The sequence below is a fragment of the Cololabis saira genome, chromosome 10 (assembly GCF_033807715.1).
Source record: "Cololabis saira isolate AMF1-May2022 chromosome 10, fColSai1.1, whole genome shotgun sequence".
Classification (NCBI taxonomy): domain Eukaryota; kingdom Metazoa; phylum Chordata; class Actinopteri; order Beloniformes; family Belonidae; genus Cololabis; species Cololabis saira.
In genome coordinates, this window is record NC_084596.1 from 25,848,313 (window position 1) to 25,866,943 (window position 18,631).

At 37.0% G+C, this 18,631-nt stretch overlaps 2 protein-coding genes across 2 annotated transcripts; one reads left to right on the top strand and one right to left on the bottom strand.

Annotated features, from left to right (window-relative positions):
* The first annotated feature begins 3,267 nt into the window (after positions 1-3,267).
* On the top strand, positions 3,268-7,297 carry thap4 (THAP domain containing 4). Its single transcript, XM_061732284.1, has 5 exons — positions 3,268-3,452; positions 5,714-5,873; positions 5,975-6,084; positions 6,369-6,472; positions 6,576-7,297. Exons 1-5 carry the CDS (start codon positions 3,428-3,430, stop codon positions 6,690-6,692), a joined length of 516 nt encoding a protein of 171 aa, XP_061588268.1. The 5' UTR covers positions 3,268-3,427; the 3' UTR covers positions 6,693-7,297.
* A 1,143-nt stretch (positions 7,298-8,440) lies between these two features.
* Positions 8,441-15,850, bottom strand: bokb (BCL2 family apoptosis regulator BOK b). Its single transcript, XM_061732283.1, has 5 exons — positions 15,595-15,850; positions 14,812-15,152; positions 13,861-13,989; positions 11,182-11,345; positions 8,441-9,174 (listed from the first exon to the last, which is right to left on the bottom strand). The coding sequence occupies exons 2-5, from the start codon at positions 15,032-15,034 to the stop codon at positions 9,049-9,051; spliced, it is 642 nt and encodes a 213-aa protein (XP_061588267.1). The 5' UTR covers positions 15,035-15,152; positions 15,595-15,850; the 3' UTR covers positions 8,441-9,048.
* Between the last annotated feature and the right edge of the window lie 2,781 nt (positions 15,851-18,631).

Below are 18,631 nucleotides of genomic sequence, written 5' to 3' on the forward strand. Positions count from 1 at the left end.
AGTAGAAATAAAAAGCATGATTTAAGTTTAAACAAAAAAGCAATAAAATGAAACAAAATAGAACAAAAGAAAAAAAAGAGTTTAAAAGCAGTAATTAATCCCAGATAGACATCAGTTAAAAAGAATTAAACAAATGATGTGCAAGAAATAAAGGTTGTAGTGCAATATGGTGGATTACTGAAATGCAGCAGTAATAGAGAAAGGTTTTCAATCTTGATTTAAAGTAACTGAGATATTCAGCAGCCCTGATGCATTCTGGGAGTTTGTTCCTCAGGTTAGATTAGATTATATCAGATTATCCTTTATTTCTCTCTCAATGGGGAAACTCACTTTGTTCAGCAGCAGTACACTTAACACACATGCAGGGGAGGGGTAGAAAAGTAAAAAAGTAACAAATATAATTACGAAATATAGACAGTATATACATTGGAATGAAAATAAAAGTAGTGCGAAAAAACAGTGCAAAAAAGCAGGTAGGATGTGTGTGACAGATATAGGTGGGGAGCATAAAAGCTTAACGCTGCCTCACCTGTTTGGTTCTTACTCTGGGTACAGAAACTAGAGTGATCCTGACAACCTGAGGGTTCTGGTTGGTTCATGATGGACCAGAGAGATTTATTTTGGCCCTCGACCATTCAGAGATTTTATAATCTTTCAACACAAACTCATCTCAAGATATTGAGCAGAATCCCTTTTAACCTAAAAATGTCTAGCTAAAAAAGAAAAGCAATTTTAAACTACAAAAACAGATTTATGGCTTTATCATCTTACACAATTAGTGATTTAGTATGGAGGATTTTTTGTGCCAAAATTAAATAAATAAATACATAATTAATTAATTAAAATGGGAATTAAATATATCATTAATTAATTAAATGTGTCATTAATTAATTAAAATTAGAATTAAATATGTCATTAATTAATTAAAATACAATTCATTTTAAGTAAAAATATATATTTATTATTTCAGCATTTAATTAATTAATGACATGATTTCGTGTTGCGTGAGAATCATGAAATGTAAAACTGCATTTAATTAATTAATGACACATTTAATTAATGATTTCGTGTTGCTGAATCATGAAATGTAAATGTAAAACTGTCAGTTTCACTCGTCAAACTCAGTGGGCGGGGCTAACGCAAATCTAGTGGAATCCACTGCTTTGGACTTTCTAAACATGACAGCTGTGAGTTTGGAGGATTTTCGTGAACTTTGTAGAGAGTTGGTGAGCGATATCTTCGACCTTGCAGAGTATGTGGAAGCCGGACCTGCTGACCCCGAGCATGTAGCGTGTAAAGCAGAGGAACTGCTCGAAGTCGTTGGAGTTATTTCTGCACTTTCCCATCTTGACTTGATGTGCAGGGGAACCAATGAGGTGTTTGGAATCCGCCCACTGAGTTTGACGAGTGAAACTGACAGTTTTACATTTACATTTCATGATTCAGCAACACAAAATCATTAATTAAATGTGTCATTAATTAATTAAATGCTGAAATAATAAATATATATTTTTACTTAATATGAATTGTATTTTAATTAATTAATGACATATTTAATTCTAATTTTAATTAATTAATGACACATTTAATTAATTAATGATATATTTAATTCCCATTTTAATTAATTAATGATGTATTTATTTATTTAATTTTGGCACAAAAAATCCTCCATAATTTAGTAGCTCACTGTTCCAGTGGATTAGTTTGGTCTTAAAAGATCTGTTTTTATGGAATGTTTTAAAAGTCCCAAATAACATTATAGCATTATAAGGAATAGTTCAACCTTTTTGTTTCTTTAAGAGACACAATTGTTGGATAAATCTCATTTAAGATTTTAAGTGAGTTTCTTTGAATTTTAGGGAGAGTTGGCAGATATGAGATGAGCTCTTTCTTATTCTTATTTTCTTCAATATTTAAGTCCTTATTAGAGGATTTTCATTTAATTTGGTTTGGGAACCATTCAGTTCAAAGGTATATCTTTGAAAACCGGTTACATTTGTTACTGAAAAAGGTTTAATCAGTGGAGCCACTGATGAGACGTCACCCATTCGTCTGAGAGAAGATGAAAAAGCTTTTTCCATTACATTACTGAAAATGAGTGAATACTTTAGTTAGTGTTTGATTCAAACTCAAAATACTTTATATATTAATTCTCAAAGGAAAATTCAATGATTGTCTTGAACCATATTTAATGGGGTTTAACATAGGTTCCTCCTCCTTAAAATGACTAACTGACCAAATCACTTTTGATTTCTAGTATTTCATGTTCACAGATTTTTGTTTCTAATCAGTTATAGTGTCGGTAATGTTTCACAGAATAGTAAAAAAAAAGGGGGGGGGGATTTAGGGGATTTAGTTAAAACAGTTAAAAATGTGAAATTTATTTATACATGGAAAAATAAATATGGACTACCAATATGTCCAGGGTGAACCCTTGCATGTCATCAGAAGAGGGCTGGGATAGGCTCCATGGAGCAGACCCCCCATGATTTTGAAAAGGAGTACTTATCATTTATCAATTCCACACCTTTTTATTCAATCTTTAAAATTGACGTTCTGAAAATTGGTTGATCAACTGCAAATCAAGGTGATTCTTTTAAATGAAATATTATCCTCCTCCGAGCTAACTTTTTAAATTCGACTTCCCATTGCAGTAACTCTTTTCTATTTTCAGCAAATATAGATAAAAGCTTTGCAACTATTATAAACAGAATACAGCGTCAGGGTACAAATCCCATTGTACAACATAGGAATTATATTGACATATCCAAATCCAAAGTAACACAGCGCTTCCAAAATGAATAGTTCAGAATTAAACACTTTACAGAAATATAGTTAAAGAATTAAGCTGTTACCTTTAGGTGAGTCACAAAATTCCAATAATTTGAGTAGAGGTTTCATATTATTAACTCCTTTTTCAAGAATTGAATGTGCCGCCTTAATTAGATAGGCTTAATATTTTCAAGTCTTGCATCAATAGCTCCAGAAAAGATCAGACCTGGATAAAGTAACTGGTTTTATATTATCTTGATTGAATATTCTCATCTTTGTTTGCTTCTAAATAATTAGATGTAGCTTCATAGGTGCCTTATATTTAAGATATAAACATTAGATTTTTTTATATTAAAAAACACATTTAAACCTCAATTTGAATCCTTTATTTATGCATTCTCTTCCCCCAGTAAGCAGATGTGTTACTAAATTACTCTTTTGCCTGTTTATGCCTTCTACCTTTATTTGAAGGTTTTCATTTAGCAAGTGTGACTGTGTGAATGCGTCAACTACATTTCCCAGGATTCCCTACGGCCATGGGGGCTATCGATTGAGTTTCGTCACAGCGTATCGTATGTTGCAGTCCACTTTGACATTGTGATTGTTGAGCGTCTTCACACTTTATCTACTGGCTCTCCTGCAACCAGCTTAATTAATGGCGTGCCCTTTCAGTCATAATGGTAGGTTAACCTTTTTTAATCCGTGCAGGATTTTCGTTTTGAATGATGTGGGGTCTCCGTGTTTCCTATTCTGTGACCTTGCGTTGCGTTTGGGTTCCTTGCAGTAGGAATTTCAAAGAGGAACATTTTCGAGCTCACTTTGAATGCGGTAATCCTACTGCCTCGACATCTACCTGTATTAATGCTTTGCTAATTTCTAATTGGTTATCGATAGTTAATTAAATTAAATTGTAATGCAGTTAACTAATCAAAAAGAAAAATATAATTAGATCTTATGATACATTATTTGGTCAAAATATAGAATGCAAAAAAAAAACATTTTCAATATTCTCTACATTGCAATTTTTCAGGAATCACATACAATACTGAAATACCCTCATCTTACTTTTTTTCTTCTTTTCTTTCGTGTACTGTTTGGTGAGAGGAGATTCCCTGCACATTCTAGTGTAACGCGAACGCAACATTGGTGCTGTTGGCCCCACTGACATTCTCAGTGTTGCTTTACTGCCATCTTTTGGAGTAGTTTAATCACTACAGTGTACTATTTTGTCAGACGTCTTCCTCATGGCTGCAGATATAGTATCTGGTCTTGCTCACATCCTAAGCTATTCCTTTCTCATTTTCTTTGTTACAATGCTCACAAAAACTGGTTTGATGCTTTTACGTGTGGTCCTCATGTTACTGGTATGTTTTGTGTTCTCTTTTGTTTTCCCCCTGCACTTGATATTTTGATTTGATTTGATTTATTTTATTTTTGTACATGTAAAAAAAAAAAAACAACACTTCGAGAGAAGTTTAAGAAAACAAAACAACCAAACAAAGAATTTCATCGTTTAGCACTTGATAACTTAATTTACATGTGCAAAAAAAGGAGTAGGAAGAAGTGTAAATACATTTAATCCTACCCCCATTCACTAATCATTTAACCCGTATTTATAAATACTCACACACTGTACTCACACTGCTAAATAACAGTATTATTATTATTATTATTATTATTATTATTATTATTATTATTATTATTATTATTATTATATACTGTAATTATACTCACACACATGCCTATACATACATACACATGGTTGAATATTTGTGTATATTTGTACACACATGCCCATATAAATATTTATATAAATATACTTATACTGTCTCTATTAACTGCACCTGCTCTATATCTATGTATATATCTACTTACACACACACACACACACACACACACACACACACACACACACATATATATATATATATACATACCCATACATACCTACACATATATATACAGTATATATATATATATATATATATATATATATATATATATATATATGTATATGTATATATATATATATATATATATATACACATGCATACATACACATATAATTAGCTGCCCATTTCTGTACATAAATATAAACAAATTCACCCAATAGTGTTATCTGCAGGTCCCTAAAAGCCGCTAAACCCCTTCCTCTTTGTACCTTGTGAAAATCATGTTTTTGTATTTGTTTTTAAACTGGGTTAATGTTTGGACATTGTTTTAATTCTGAATCCATTCTGTTCCATAGTTTAACTCCACTGACGGATATAGAAAATCTTTTCATAGTTGTTCGTGTTCTGCGAGAACACCTTAAATTATACCTCCCCTCTCTGTCATAAAACATTTCCTGTAAGTGAGATGGTAATGAGTTGTTCCTAGCTTTATACATGTATTGTGCGGTTTGGAATTCCACTATGTCAAAAAATCTGATTATTTTAGAATTGAAGAATAAGGAATTGGTGTGTTTCACGAAAACCACCCTTATGAATTATCCTTATGGCTCTTTTCTGCAGTATGAATAGTGGTTGCAGTGAACTTTTATACGTATTTCCCCAAACCTCTAAACAGTAACTTAGATAAGGCAAAACCAGGGAACAGAACAGAATGCGTATACATGTAATATCATAAATAAATTGTACTATAACCGCTTTTAGACTACTAGTGTTTTCCAGTAATTGTACAACAGTTTAATGTGTCGGTGTCATGTCTGAATGAGTATCCTGGTGCTTTTCTGGTACATTTTTCTGTGGCACTTTCACAAGGTCAGATCTGGAAACAATATGTATCACTTTGAATGCAGCATCAGTCTGAGCTGCCACACTCACTTTATTTACAAACATGCACAGTAGCAGCGACATCTCCAGAAAGAAGGTGACTCCCAGCAGTATAATTAACAACAAGTGCACTAATTAAAGTAATATTATTTCTTTCTTTCTTTTAGCATCAGTGGAGTTGAACCCAGCCATCCTCTCCCTGGAATGGCTCCTGGGTGCCTGGGAGAGTGACCGACCTGGAGAGGGCACCTTCCCCTCCATAAAACCGTTCCACTACACAGAGAAGTTGCATTTCAGCCACGTGGGGCAACCAGTCATCAACTTCATGTAGGCTATTACTTCAGCAGTCTCTCACCTGACGTTTCTGTGTTTGGGAGATACCAGTAGTCTGCAGCTGATTCCCCTCTAATACTGATTTTATTTGACAGGTTCAATGCCTTTCATGCAGAGTCTAATAAGCCCATGCACAGAGAATGTGGTTTCATTCGAATGCAGCAGGGAACCAACAGAGTGGCATTCATCATTGCACAGAACTCAGGTAAACCTCTTGCTGCTGGAAACCCAGTTGTTTCTAATACCAACAGTATCACCAGTTAAAGATGTGATAAGAGTATTTTTTTAAACATCTTTTGAAAAAAATAAGTGTAGAATAATCCAAAAGATCACACATGACACAAGTAACTTGTAATGGTTACAACAAAAATATTTGGGTGATAAAGAAGAACTAAAACTGGAAGAGAGGAATCAAGCACACATAAATTCATTAATTTATTATTTTTTTAAATACACTTTACATGGTTTGAGTTGCTTTGTCTTTTGCAGGTTTGGTGGAGATTGAGGAGGGCGAGCTTACAGGGCAGCAGCTGAACTTGCAGACACACAAGCTGGACCGAATCTCTTTTGCTAAGGAGCCTCATGTAAAGCAGGTAAAACTGATCTTTTGCCTTAGTCCACCTAAACATGACTTGACCTCTGCATCAAAATGATTAAGCGTGTCAGTGACCTTGCATGCTCTTTCGCATCATTCAGATTTGTCGAGTGTTCAAGCTTCTACCAGACGGCCGGCTGGAGCAGACAGTTTCCATGGCAACAGACAACCAGCCATTAACTCAGCATTTGCACATCACCTACCATCGGTCATCTTGACCCACGGAGCAGGCAGGCTTCCAACCCAAGCCCTAACTACAGCCCTAACATTGATCACACGTGCATCAGAGAGTCATAAACACCTCGCAGCTGCACAGTAGCATACCTCAATCATACATGGTGAAGAACCTGGTGTCATAGTCCTCTTCTATCAGGCTTGTATAAATGGATTAATTTATGCAATTAAGGGGTAAACAAAACTTTAATGTAGCATATTAAACAAGCTGTTATACTTCAGGAAGTTTGAGTGATGTTTGTTTTTTATTCAGATATATAATCTGAGTTAGTATGTTGACGTGTATAATTTATGACTCGATTGTGCTATCATAAGTTAAAGCAATCGCTGTCATGGAGTCTGTATGCCATGTGTTAAGTGAAGATGCAACAAGTTTGTTTTTCACAGGACATCGCTGTGTTTACACGGGTCAATGGTTCAAAACTAAATATCTCCATTTAAGACCTTTGTTTCCTACGTTTATTTCAAGATATTAAAGGTTCTAACTTTTTGAGATCATTGATGTACATGTTGATGTTAGATGTATTGCACTAAACGAATGTATTGACAATTATATTAAAGTCTAAAAATACATACGAGTCAAATTAAATGCTATGTATTACGTTTTTCTTTTTAAATTGCATGGTTACTGAATCGCGACAACAAAAAGGACGATTTTGGCAGTTTTGTTTATTAAAAATATGAAGGTAAAAAAGGAAGTGAGGTCCCAACTCCAGACTCTCCCTCACAGAGTTCTAGTCTCCAATGTTGGATCATTTTAATAAATTGTATTGAATAAATGGTTTGAAAATATGTATCGAACCCAACAAAACCACACACTTGCTTTGGATTCAGTGAAGTTGGCTTGATTATATACAAGAGTGCAGAGTCAAATGCATTAAATAGAAATCATATGAAGTGAATAATTAATCAGAATATTCACAGGAAGGATTTGCAGCCGGTTCCTTGGCCGGAGCCTTCAGCAGTTTAGGCATCGAGGGTGAGAGAAAGAGGAAAGCCATCAGCAGTACCACCGATACGGCAGAGAAAGCATCAAGATGGCTGTGGCTCAAAAGAGGGGAGCCATGGAGTCCTGGTAGCTAGTTAGCCATCTGGACACAAGCTGGGGTCTGATCAGCCCGGCTGGGTCACCTGGAGGACGGTATTGATGTTGAAAGACCCAAAACATCCAATGATTCCAGGAACATTACTGAATATGTGTCCAGATTAAGCATTGGATGTATGTTTAAAATCCTGTTTTTAGGCTGCTGGAATAGTATTTCCATTTCAGTATTTTTATCGCAAAGATGTGAACACAATAAAACTTTAAATTTACTCACCACCACAAACAGGTTGACTTTTTAGTCTCATGCTTTTATTTCTGGATCTGAAAGATCAAATTATTGTTGGATTCCCATTTCCCCAAAACCAGATTATCATTTCTCAGAACAGCATTTATTAAGGTTGCAGCCTCCACCTGCTTTTAAGGCTTACGTTTGCACATTTTACTGTTTTGCAACTTGAAGGGCTCCAAATTATGAGATTTAACAGATTCCACTAATCCACTTTTGCTTCGTTTCTTTTTGGCCTGAGATTCTGATGCTCTCCTATGACACAGTGACCCAAAATCAGTGCAGCTTTAGCAACACAGATCACTTCCAAGCAAAAGTCTGCTTTAAAAGTAACTGGTTATAAATCTGTCTAAATGTCAGATCTGTGGGATGAAATATCACAAAGCAGCATAACCCCAGAGTGACGATATGGTCAAGTTTATTAAGTTAGAAAAAAAAAAAAAAATCAGACCATCATTTACAAAGTCACATCCATTGCACACAAACCATCCTGAAGAGCTTCTGTAGTGACAGATATTATACTGCAGTGGTTTCATAATCAAAAAAACTAAAATTATAAATAAGCTATTTACAGATTTAAAAAAAGAACAAAACTGTGAAATAAGCTTCACATTCAGTGCATATCATTCACCTGTCCTCATGTTATTTGGCCATTATTGGGTACAATGAGAAGAGAAGCCTGGAAGCCTGACTGCACTGGTACAAGCAGTGAAAAAAAGCCCAAAATAAAAAAGCTGAGGAGTGGTGGAGTTATACAGGAGATGCCATTTATGCTGCTTAATAGCAAGGTGATTTCTCTTTGGATGAAGGGTAATCACACGTAGGCTCAACTGACACCGAGGCAATGCAGACGGGCTGCCGATGAAACATTTGTTGATGGCCATTCAGCAACAGACTGGAATCTGCTGGCCAGCTCAAACCTCCTCATCGCTCCACTCCAGCTTTCATTGACAAGTGTGAGATTCGACTCCCATAACACGGCGGCTCCTCTAGTCTCCCTCTCAGCTGATCATGGCTCCTTCATGATGTAGACGTACATTGTGGTGAGGAAGTATTTGATGGATTCGACGGTGGAGGAAAGCCAGGGCTGCTCTGGAGCGAGATCCTTCTTCACCACACACTTCATGATCTCCGTCTGACAGAGAAAACACAGAGACAGAGTTTTCAATCACCTGAACACTTGTACTCTATGTAAATGACTGCTGGTTTTATAGAAATGTGCGAAATTACAGAGCTTTACCTGCACATTAAAGGACATTAGCCTTTCAGAAGGTGTCTATTGAAATGTCCCAAGCAAGCTTTTCATTAATATTTAGATGTTGACATTTTCTATATATGTTTTCTAGTTTGATGCATCTTAAATAATTACTATAAACTGTAGAAATTATGGATAACCAATGTCAAACCTTTAAGAGCTCTTAACAAAACCAACAGGTGACATCATAGAGGGTTTGTCGAGTCACTTTATAGTCTTTGAAATTAGAAGCTGCCTCATGCTCCAAGAAAACTCCCACCAGTGTACTTTCACAAGTAGATAAGAGTCCAAAGATGCATTCTTGCCACACAAAAGGGGAAAAAAAGCACTCTCTTTCAGTTTTAAAAACACTGAAGTGTGTAAACCTCTTCAGCCACACGCCAAAAGCCATGAACCTACCAGGAAACATATTAAGGCCTCTCTAATACTAGAAAACACTATTGTATTCAGTTTTTACTCTGAAGTCAGAACGTAAAGCTGCAAACGATGTCTCACCCAAGCTGACGGCATTCCAGGTACAAAAGTTGGAAAGGAAGCATTATCTCCTCACTGACAAGCCAACTACAATTAACAATACAGCCATACAGCACGTTATGTCGTTATTCAAAGGGTTGGACAGAGTTGGCCTTTGCTAAATGTTATGCCTGCAGCATTTGATTTACCAAATCAAATAAGAATTTTCATTGAGATATTATCTTAAGTGAAAACTTGTGATTTTAAACCATAATTACCTATCAACATAAGAATCCAAAATATCTGTTGTAAATCAGCATCTCTAGGACGACAAGAGATATCAATTTTTGCAGTCACAAACTTGCCGTTACCCAGCTCTGGTGTGACAAAGTTGACCCAACTTTAAAGTCAAGTACTACGATTCCTTTTAAAAAAATGTATTTGTAATCACTTTTTTCTTCTTCTCGTGAATGTCTTCCTGTTCACAGATGTTTTTTTTTCTCAAAAATGTACCATGATTATCTCCTGAACTCCTTTTAAATTTTTTTTACATACTATAATGCCAATTTAGGGTAAGTTAAAAACACTGTCATTGCTTGCTTCTATAAAAATACACTTGGAATAGAAAAAGCAAACCTCTTTATTGGAGAATGTCCATAAATAATTAAATAGATCAGTGACACCTGAGCAATAAGTAGCTGCTTTGCAAAGGTTAATGTGTGCAAAAGGAAAAGGAAAAATAAAAAACAACAAAAGAAAAAAAAACACGATAAAAGGCATGTTACCTTAGATCTCTGAGTAGAAAAACATGTATTTGTTTGTTTTTTTTTAAGTTATGACCCTCCAAGGATTTAAAATGCTGTTTTAAATTTAAATTGAATATTAAGCAGTTTGGTGGAGCTGCTTGTCACCGACACATTTTTGGAGCCAGAGATCTAATCAAGTCAGTCATCGGTCGAAAATTGAAAAAAGGAATTTGAAACATTTTTTTTTAATAATTATTTTAGATGGGGGGGAAAAAAAAAAAAAAAAGGTAAAAGTCTTAACTCTGAGTGATGTTTGTCCCAACAGCTGCACTCGCTGTCGGAGCTTCTGAGAGCCAACTGAGTTATTAGCATTAAACATAATTAGTCATGTGGCTGCACAAGAACCGGTCTTGATGTCACCAGTTTGAATCCTCAGATGCACCAGCTTACCCTTTTATTGTCTCAAATGTCAGTTTATTTCATTTGACATTTTTACAACACAGATAATGTAGTGCCATTACGGAAATAGTAAATACTCAGAAAATGATATAAATGGTAACAATAATTTAATAATCATTATTAAATAATAAATAGTAAATTCTTGCCTGACAGAAAAGAGCTCAGTGCTGCTCAGGCATTACAACCTTAATTAAAGAGACTATCTGGTAGTTCAGCAGGGGACACTCACCCATCCTCCCCGTCTCTTCAGCCAGTGAACCAGAAATTTGCGGACAAATTGTCCCAAGCTGTCCACTAAGACTTGGACCGTAGAGGGATAGCCTTGTCTGACGCAGTCCACTGCCAGAGCTCCAGCTACCGCGTACAAGGATACCACTTTACCCCATGTTACACCTACAGCAAAAAATGAAGACATTAATGGGTTATATTTAATTATCTTGATGGTAGAGGATCTCAACTTGGATCTGATTCTCCCTTGCAGTCACACATGGTCCACAGGGGGAGGACTTCTTTACTGAAATCAATAAATTGTCATTTACAGTTTTAGCACTCTTTTTCCAAGTGATAACGCCTGTATCCTCTGAGGTTTCTGTCACTTGCTCTGACTCGACGTTGCACTTGTGGGACTGTCAGTGGACTTTGCACAGAAATAAACTGTAAATACCAAGTTCAAGTCAACTAATCAGGGCATTTTCTGTTAATGTGACTGATAAGAGGTTTTATAACAGTGGCGACATAGAGATGAACAGGGTGAGACTCAATGTAAACTACTGATGCAATTATAGTTAAGGGAAGGTCAAACTGGTTCAAAAGCAAGCTGGGAATAAAGACCACGTCTTGCTCCTTCTTTAACCTAATTTACTTCAGGATGATCTGACATCAAAATCTAATCTGATCATTAAGGGCACCCGGCCGTTTCTAAGAACAGTTTCCAAGGATCCAGGAATCCAGGAATCCAGGAATCTGGGGCTGTTACAACAAAAAATAAGTGATAAAGTTAAGGGCCTAATGGCATTGGCCTCTTTTAGCCCATCTTGCTTTGTCATTAATGTTCTTCTGAGCTGAACCACAACGTCTGACTGTGTCTATAAGTGGATAGAGCTGTGGGTGAGATTAAATGAGATAACTGTCCATGGAAGCTGTCAGAGCACGTCATGTCTCCCTCCCTACTGAGAAGCAGGCCGAGAATAGAGACGAGATTGTCGGGGATAAAGACAGGAGGGCGGAAAGAGAATGAACAGGAGTGGGAGGCAGGAGAAGATAGATGGAGGAGAGACAAGCTATGTTGATTTTACTGAAGGACACATCAGTGCAGATGACCGCTGCACCTCTTCCAAACACATTTCTGCACATTGTTCCTTTTTGATTGAAGGATGAAAACAAATACCAGAAAGCTATAGGATAGATGTCAAACAGTTTCCACATTTTTTTCTGCTATTTATATCCAGGTTTCAACCCATCCCAGGCCGGAGCAGGCAGGGTTCACCAGTTTGTTATTCTTCAGGAGGAATCCCACGCCGTTTCTAAAAAGTTACTGCCTCATGACATCAGAAGAGGGGACAGTTGATGAGGATACAAGCCTGGACATTATATTAAGCAAGTCTGTTTTGGGTATTTCCAGGCAGCAAGCCAAATTTTTTTCTTGTTCATCACTCTGCAGCCAGACTCAAATCTGTCCCTGGGGCTTATACAAAGGTCTTCGAGTCACATTTGAACTGCTTTTAATAAAAAAGTACCGAGCACATCTGTCTGCAAGAAAAAAGGATCCAAGAACCGCCACATATATTTTTACTACAGAAATTTTGTATAGTAGCTATGAAGACACCTCTGACGTGTGCTTGAGGCGTACCTGATATACTGCCAATCAATCGGATAAAAATGTGTCACAAATAGAAGCCTATTGGTTATTTAGCGCCACATTAAGACATTTATCACAGAATGTGGCCCCAAAAGAATGCACGAAAACTTTACAGACTATTGAGGCTTCTTGCATTTTAGGCTGTAGTCTTAGAACAACGTTAAGTCAAAGGTACACAAGTTAGCCCAAGTTAAAGTCCCAGGCTGTGATCCCTCCTCACACTTCCCTGCATTGTCACTTTCAAATAAAAGGGCATGAGTGTCCAAAAAGTGATTAAAAAAAAAGAGAGTATCTTGTCAAAATTTGAAAGCCGCACAAGACTGAAACACTGAAATCAAATGTTGAGGGTAAATGAGGTGGAGTGTTTTTTTACACAACGTCCAGTTGTATAATAATTTAATACAATATATTGTGCATTAAAAGGACAAAATTACTGTGCCAAAAGTAACACAATTACATAAGAGATCATGATCTTTTTTTTATCTTCTCTCTAAGTGTTTAAATTGGATGATTTGATCTGGAAAATCAGACCTCAGTTTCTTCAAAAAGACTGTTAAACCCTGTTTTGTTGACTCAATTCATTTTTATCATCGTTTCCAATCTTGGCTAATATGTTTTAGGGGCTCAAATTAGAAACCGCATGTTATACAACATCTTGGGTCAAAACAGAAAGGAAGAATGTCTTTCTGTTTCCCTGTGAGGCTGTACTGGCTAAAACATGATTAGAGGTGAACTCGACCGATGAGATTTTATTTTTCAGAGCCACAGCCCAAAGCTGCATTTAGGAAACAGTTTCTAAACTTACTATAGGACTTATTATGGGTTTTAAATGAAGTCTCCCTCCACCCACATCTGATTTTCACCCACTCACTCCACACCTGTTAAATAACTCTTAACTGCCTCCATCTTTGGTCACAACTGAAAGTCATTTCCTGTGCTGGAAGATCTTCCAAGTACACGTGTAGTTTCCAGCATGCTACTCATCATCATCATCGTCATCATCATCATCACCATCATCATCTCCGAGCTTGCAGCGGTCACGTGTCGTACCTGCTGAGAAAATCTCTGTTGCTACGCCGAGGAAGGCATCTGAAACCACATTCTCCATGGCAACAGAAATGTTGAGCTGCCGTGCCACGTTCCTGTACAGACTGGGCTGTATACACTCCAGCTCGTCACCTAGCAACAGGAGGGTCGAGAAAAAGAAGAAAAAAAAAAAAGCACAGGGTCTTGAGAAGGGCACAATTAACATTTATTTTATAGGATGTAACTTTTTTTTTTTTTTTTTTAGTTGAGGTTAAACATGAACCTGTACTGAGCCATGTGAAGAAAAAGCTGAACATCCTAAGCTGATGTCGCACTTACAGACATGATCCATTACTCATCATTCGCTCCAAGCTTATTGTACCTTAAAATAGCCCGTATAGACGGTGCGCATATGGAAATCAATTTCAAAGTCAAGTCTGAAGAGTTGTCCAGTATAGTTTCCTTTATTTTCCATCTCGTACCTGCTCTCTTGGGTGATGTGATTTCTGACTTACTTCTCACAAAAAACTGCTTTTTAGACCAAAATGCATCAGCTAACATCAGTCTGGATGAAGATAATGTATAAATTGGTCTGAGAATGATTAAGTCTGTGAGACCGCATCTATTAAACTAGGTAAAAATGTGTGCTCGATTGTAATCTGAAAGTGAACACACACAGATTTGAGATACTTTTACCTTAAACCTCTGAAAAATGACCCAAAAATCTTGCACAAGCCCCCAACTCATCGCTTCCACTGAGGAAGGCACTTTTTCATACCAGTTCATTTCATGTGACTCTTCAATTAATTTCTAATGTGGATTCAGAGAGGAATTTTAAAATGACTCATGCTTGGCATGCGCCAGCTTCAAATGACCAACTAAAAACTTCAAATGCATTGCTCTTTTCATGCATAAACAAGTAAAGGTCAACGAGCCCTTTTCAAAGCTTGGTATGTGGTTCAGACAGTTTCTTACCAAGACAGAGAAGCACCATGGTCACCTCAGCAAGTGCAGCATTCGGGGGAGTGAAATTAAGTTCACTCTTGGACCATCCCAGACCATTCTGGTTGAGTCTGGACAAAATGTAGTCTCTGCACAGCGCTTTAGACTGGGACACGAGCTCCTTGTCGCTCAGCGATCTGTCAAACACATCCAGGACCTCTGCAGCAAAAACAGAGGAGCGCCGGAGCACCTCCATGTCCTCCTGCAGCGGATGTGGGTCAGAGCGTCTGACCTCTCAGGGATCAGCTGTGTAATCAACACTGTCCTCGTTTCCCTCTGAGGATCGCGGTTTAGTGATGAAGATAAAATGGCAGCTGCGAGGACAAAACGACAAATGACACATCAGATAAATGGTTAGTTTTACGTGGATGAATACTTTTGAGCAGGTACAGGAAACCTTTGGCAGAGGAAGGTGGGATTAAATCAGTAATCCCTTTTGTTAACACACACACACACTCCTCTGTACATTTACAATAAAAGTGGGTGCATATGAAGACATTCAGAACTAAAACAGAACAGGAACTTACATAAGAATATGATGGAGGCGTTATTGTTGTGAGTCACATGGAGGGATAGTTAAGATACTGCTACAGGTCTTGGATTATGCAACAACCTCTGATAACAGGATAAATGCTTGCTGGGGAACGTACATGTGCATATTGACCTGATTTAAAATTGGATAGGACATAAAATCTGCGCTAGGGCGATTAAATAAACAATTATTCCATGCAGACTTCAAGGAAAAGTGAGACTCACCAGCATTTCATCCAGAGCGAGGTGTATCTCCGTATAGAAATGATCCTGGATTAAGAAGGACACTTTACTCAGCAGTTCTCCGTAGGGTTTCCTGGCAACTAAAACAAAAAAGCCCGACTGTCAGAGTGAAACTGTCACAAGCCTCGTCCTTAGTGATGTGTGTGGAGCTGTGCTGGTGCGGGTCTCCTCTCCTCCGGCATGGTCCGCTCTTGTTCCCGCAGCAGTCACCGCTCAGAGAGGAGGACGCCTACCTGTTGTCCAACCTTCCCATTGGCCCCCAAGTGCGTCTGCTGGTTTTACAGTAGGGAGTGGCCCGGAATGGAGGTTTAGTACCCGCCTCCCTCTTGCAGCGAGCAAAAATGCCATGCCTGCGGACAGACGTAGGCAAATCTATCAAACCTACGTCCATTCACAAATCTGGGCGGATTAAATGAGCACACCGTGCGGAATTGATTTTTCCTGTCATCCAATTTCTTAGTTAGTGATAACAAGGTTTAAATATAGTTCACTGATGTAACTCACACATGTGGATGATTAAAATGGACTTTAATAACTCACATCTAGCACTAAAGTTTATGTAAAGAGGAATTATGTAGCCACAAATTGACCCCTCTGCTGGAGCAGATATGTACCTGTATTTAAGACATTCCAGGCACTTTTCATAATTTTTTTATGTTATCATCAGATATTCATTCTTATTCAGTTAGAGGTGGGAAGAACTTTCATTTACCTCTTTGTCGTACCTCCAGTCACCAATCCTTTATCAAATTCCATGGCCCTCAACTCTGGAACTGTTTAGATAGATCTCTTAAATTAGTATCATCCTTAAAAATGTTTAGGACCAACTTAATGGGGTATCTTTTATATAGACAAAATTAACAGGCTATTCGTACTAAAATGAAATTGCCATTTCATAGATATTTTTGTTTGGGTGTTTATTGTATTTTTCTTTGTTTCTTTTACCTTTTCTTTTCCTTTCTATTCTTTTTCTATTGATTGATTTGTTTTGGTGATTTTGTATTGAGGGGGAGGATTTTTTATAAGCCCTTCGGGCTTTTTTTCCTCTCCTGCACAAATTATTTGTCCTTGTATGATAAAAAACTTTACTGTTGTCATTGTGCAAATAAATAAATAAAAAAAAAACCCTGCTCTGCTGTACAAACAACTGAGACAAACAGACATCATTATTATTATTATTATTATTATTATTATTATTATTATTATTATTATTATTATTATACGTATGTTGTTGTTGTTTTTGTTGTTTTTATTATTATTGTTATTATATTTATTATTATTATTATCAGTATTTTTATTTTTTGTATTATGTGCTAAATTTAATCGCGCGGATGGCGAATATTCAAAAGAAAACGTGGTCATTTGTCCCCATATCACAGGTGCTTGTTTTAAAATGATATAGTATATAGGCGATATACTATTATAGTCTAAACTATATATAATTTTGATCAGATGCTCAATAGTTCATTTCTTCATCCATCTCACTACACCCAGCCATAATCAATGCTGCTAATTGAAGAGAATCGTCATTAATTATCTCCAGGGGGCATACAAAATGTTTCCGCCCTGCAACTTCTACACGTTTCCTTTTTATGCCGCCAGATGTCGCTGTCTACCATTTTGTGCCACAGTTCATCCTAAAGGAATATGTTGGTTTTCTTGTAAAATAAAAAAAACAAGAGTAACATAAGAAAAATCCTTCAACCCTAATATGACTTTTTATCCCAGCAGTACATAAATACAAACACTGAACCCCCAGTGGGCTATTCCTAGATTCTGAGTCATATTGTGACAGAAATTGCAATGCTCAGGCTTTGCGAAACGAGTCAAATTTAAAATGTAATGCTTTGATATTATCAAAGATGAAGCAGCATAGCATGGTGCTCTGCAGTCTCTGTGCACAGAATTTTCATAAAACATTCACAACAAAACTTTTGGTATCCCTTTTTTGTTTCTTCTGGAGCTACAGATAATTATGATTGGGACAGAAACCTTATTGTGAAGTTGTATCAGGGATATCCAGAACAAATTAAATAAAATGATGCCTTTTAAACATTTTCTGATGTCATGAGGCTAAAGCTTCGACTGTGGTCCTAAATGTAAGTAACATAGAATTTAAACTCATCAAAGGTTCATTATTCAGGAACACTCTTCAGTTTTTTTCCATCCCAGTACTAGGGATGCCCCGATACCGATACTGGTATTGGTATCGGGGCCGATACTGCTCGCATATACTCGTACTCGTACTCGCAAAAATTCTCCGATACCACTTCATTGTTGTTGTAGTTACTGATTAGTGACTCTAGGGGGAGATGCCCTGATACCATTTTTTTCACACCGAGTACGAGTACGAGTATGAGTATTTTAATTTGTGTACTCACCGATACCGATTACCTATCCGATACTTCTACCACAAAAATAACTAGGCTAAAAAAAGACTAGCGGCTAACCGGAATGTAACAATGGGATTGTTTATGTTCCTGTTCTTCTTCTCTGTTTTATTGACGGATCGCAACCAACTTCAAGGTGTATACCGCCACCTACTGTACAAGAGTGTGTAACATCATTTCATTTAGCCTGTTTTCTAAAATTCTATTTGATTGTTTATGTTGTTTCACACGGACGGCTTCAGGTGAAGCACTGCACATGCATGTTGATGTACCTGCGATGAGACTAAAGCACGGAGGAAAGCCCGGCCGGCTGAGTTTTGTTTAAAATTGAATTTCTGTTGCAAATAAAACCTGTCTTCCAATTCATTGCATTTTTCATTGCATTTTTAGCCTAGTTATTTTTGTGGTAGAAGTATTAGATAGGTACTCGGTATCGGTGAGTACACAAATTAAAATACTCGTACTCGGTGGGAAAAAAATGGTATCGGGGCATCCCTACCCAGTACGTCTGCAGCTTCAGAAATTAACATTCCACCTCATGAGTTGGTGATGCTTTTTAAATGAAAGCCTTGCCCCCCTTTAGCTACCATGTGTTAATCGTCTCCAATTTAATTGATCAAATGAGAAAA

Bases quoted from the DNA above. Each gene is read 5' to 3' on its own strand.
- thap4 (XM_061732284.1), top strand. From the start codon at position 3,428: ATGGCGTGCCCTTTCAGTCATAATG. The intron at 5,874-5,974 runs GTAGGCTATTAC...TTTATTTGACAG, and splicing joins CAACCAGTCATCAACTTCAT to GTTCAATGCCTTTCATGCAG. The intron at 6,473-6,575 runs GTAAAACTGATC...CGCATCATTCAG, and splicing joins AGGAGCCTCATGTAAAGCAG to ATTTGTCGAGTGTTCAAGCT.
- bokb (XM_061732283.1), bottom strand. From the start codon at position 15,034: ATGGAGGTGCTCCGGCGCTCCTCTGTTTTTGCTGCAGAGGTCCTGGAT. The intron at 13,990-14,811 runs GTAAGAAACTGT...TCCTGTTGCTAG, and splicing joins CATGGTGCTTCTCTGTCTTG to GTGACGAGCTGGAGTGTATA. The intron at 9,175-11,181 runs GTGAGTGTCCCC...TTTCTCTGTCAG, and splicing joins TGAAGAGACGGGGAGGATGG to ACGGAGATCATGAAGTGTGT.